Below are 1,478 nucleotides of genomic sequence, written 5' to 3' on the forward strand. Positions count from 1 at the left end.
ACACATGTGTGTGATATTTGAGAAGTGCTAAATGCAACTCTAGTTGATTGCACGAGTAGATTTAACACTTTTTTGTTTCTTTTTTAAGCTTTATAATCTCCTATAAGAGGGGATTTTCACGTTCTAGAGAGGGATTTTTACCATTTTGGATTTATGGAACAAGGTGGAGAAGGAGAGCATAGAGAGCTTGCTCTGTACCAGTCATGGTGTTGTTGTAGACTTTTGGGGAAAGAAGAATCTCACCGTTACCTCCTTGTTTTGGTGTTGATTCCTCGCTCAGAAGGAGGTCAATTAAACTTGAAGAACTGCAAGTTAGTACAACACAACCTCGGGCGTCATTGTTAGGCCATATGGTGTCACAAAATGGAGTTGAAGTAGATCCAGAGAAAGTTAAGTCTCTAGTTCTCATGGAGCCTCCTTCCAGTGCTCAAGGTTTGGCTTTGTTTGTGCATTTATTGAAGTATCTGTCAAGATTATTTTGGATGTTGTCCCAGTATATATATCCTCTTCAAAAGAAGTCTCAACAAGTGCACATGTTTCAATGGGATGATGAAGCTCAAAAAGTGTTCAACAAGGTGAAGGGAATCTTATGTCAACTGCCTACAGCGTGTCCACCCAACCAGGAGGATGATTTCTATGTTGCTATGACGGTATGTACAATGGAAATTGGAGCGGTGTTGCTACAAAAAGTGGTGAGAAGCTACAAGTCAGTTTACTTTGAGAGCAGGGTAATGAGTCCAAGAGAGGCAACCTAACTGGAGCAGAGCAGTGGGTGATGGCTTTAGTTTTTGCTTGCTAGAAATTTAAGGTGTATCTCATTGTTCGAAAGTTTTATGTGTTGATGGCTAACAATCTATTACCTGAGCTGGTGTTGCACTTGAAGCCAGGGAAGCGGATCATGAAGTGGGTGATAGAGCTACAAGATTTTGAGTTCGAATTCAAGGTCGACCATACGAGTCGGTCTCATTTGGCAGATATCTTGGTTAATAGGGTGGTCAAGTTGCCAATTTATCCAAGGGTGGTACGAGATGAAGTTGAAGAAGATTCGGACTTGGTAGGGGCATTTACTATGTGGTTTGATGGTGCTTACAAGAGGGTGATACAGAAAGCAGGTGGAGGTGTGGTGATCTAGGATCCACACGGCAAAGTTATTTTTTGGAAGGCGTACAACTTAGAGAATGTTCGCACCAACAATGAGGCAGAGGATCTTACTTTGCATTTGGGTTGAAGTAGTGCGTGGAATTTGACATATCTAGATCAGCGGTAAAAGGTGAGGCTTTGTTAGTCATCAAGCAATTGTTAGGCCAATGGCATGTAAAACGTGATTCATTGAAGCATTGGTTTTATTCCATTGAAAAGTTGTTGATGTTTTTTAAAGAGGTTCAATTCAAGCATATCAAGAGAGAGCAGAACCAAGAGGCAGACCCGACTTGCAAGCAACAGAGCGCAAGTATAGGTTACAGTTCTTTATGTGGCCC

At 41.5% G+C, this 1,478-nt stretch overlaps 1 protein-coding gene across 1 annotated transcript; it reads left to right on the plus strand.

The window, feature by feature from the left end:
* Nucleotides 1-350: 350 nt before the first annotated feature.
* On the plus strand, nucleotides 351-1,132 carry LOC147428827 (uncharacterized). The gene is made up of 2 exons (XM_086496099.1): nucleotides 351-650; nucleotides 800-1,132. Exons 1-2 carry the CDS (start codon nucleotides 351-353, stop codon nucleotides 1,130-1,132), a joined length of 633 nt encoding a protein of 210 aa, XP_086352225.1.
* The last annotated feature ends 346 nt before the right edge of the window (nucleotides 1,133-1,478 follow it).

This window comes from Adiantum capillus-veneris, chromosome 22 (genome assembly GCF_014529385.1).
Source record: "Adiantum capillus-veneris isolate H3 chromosome 22, ASM1452938v2, whole genome shotgun sequence".
NCBI lineage: Eukaryota > Viridiplantae > Streptophyta > Polypodiopsida > Polypodiales > Pteridaceae > Adiantum > Adiantum capillus-veneris.

Bases quoted from the DNA above. Each gene is read 5' to 3' on its own strand.
- LOC147428827 (XM_086496099.1), top strand. From the start codon at position 351: ATGGTGTCACAAAATGGAGTTGAAGTAGATCCAGAGAAAGTTAAGTCT. The intron at 651-799 runs GTATGTACAATG...TTTGCTTGCTAG, and splicing joins ATTTCTATGTTGCTATGACG to AAATTTAAGGTGTATCTCAT.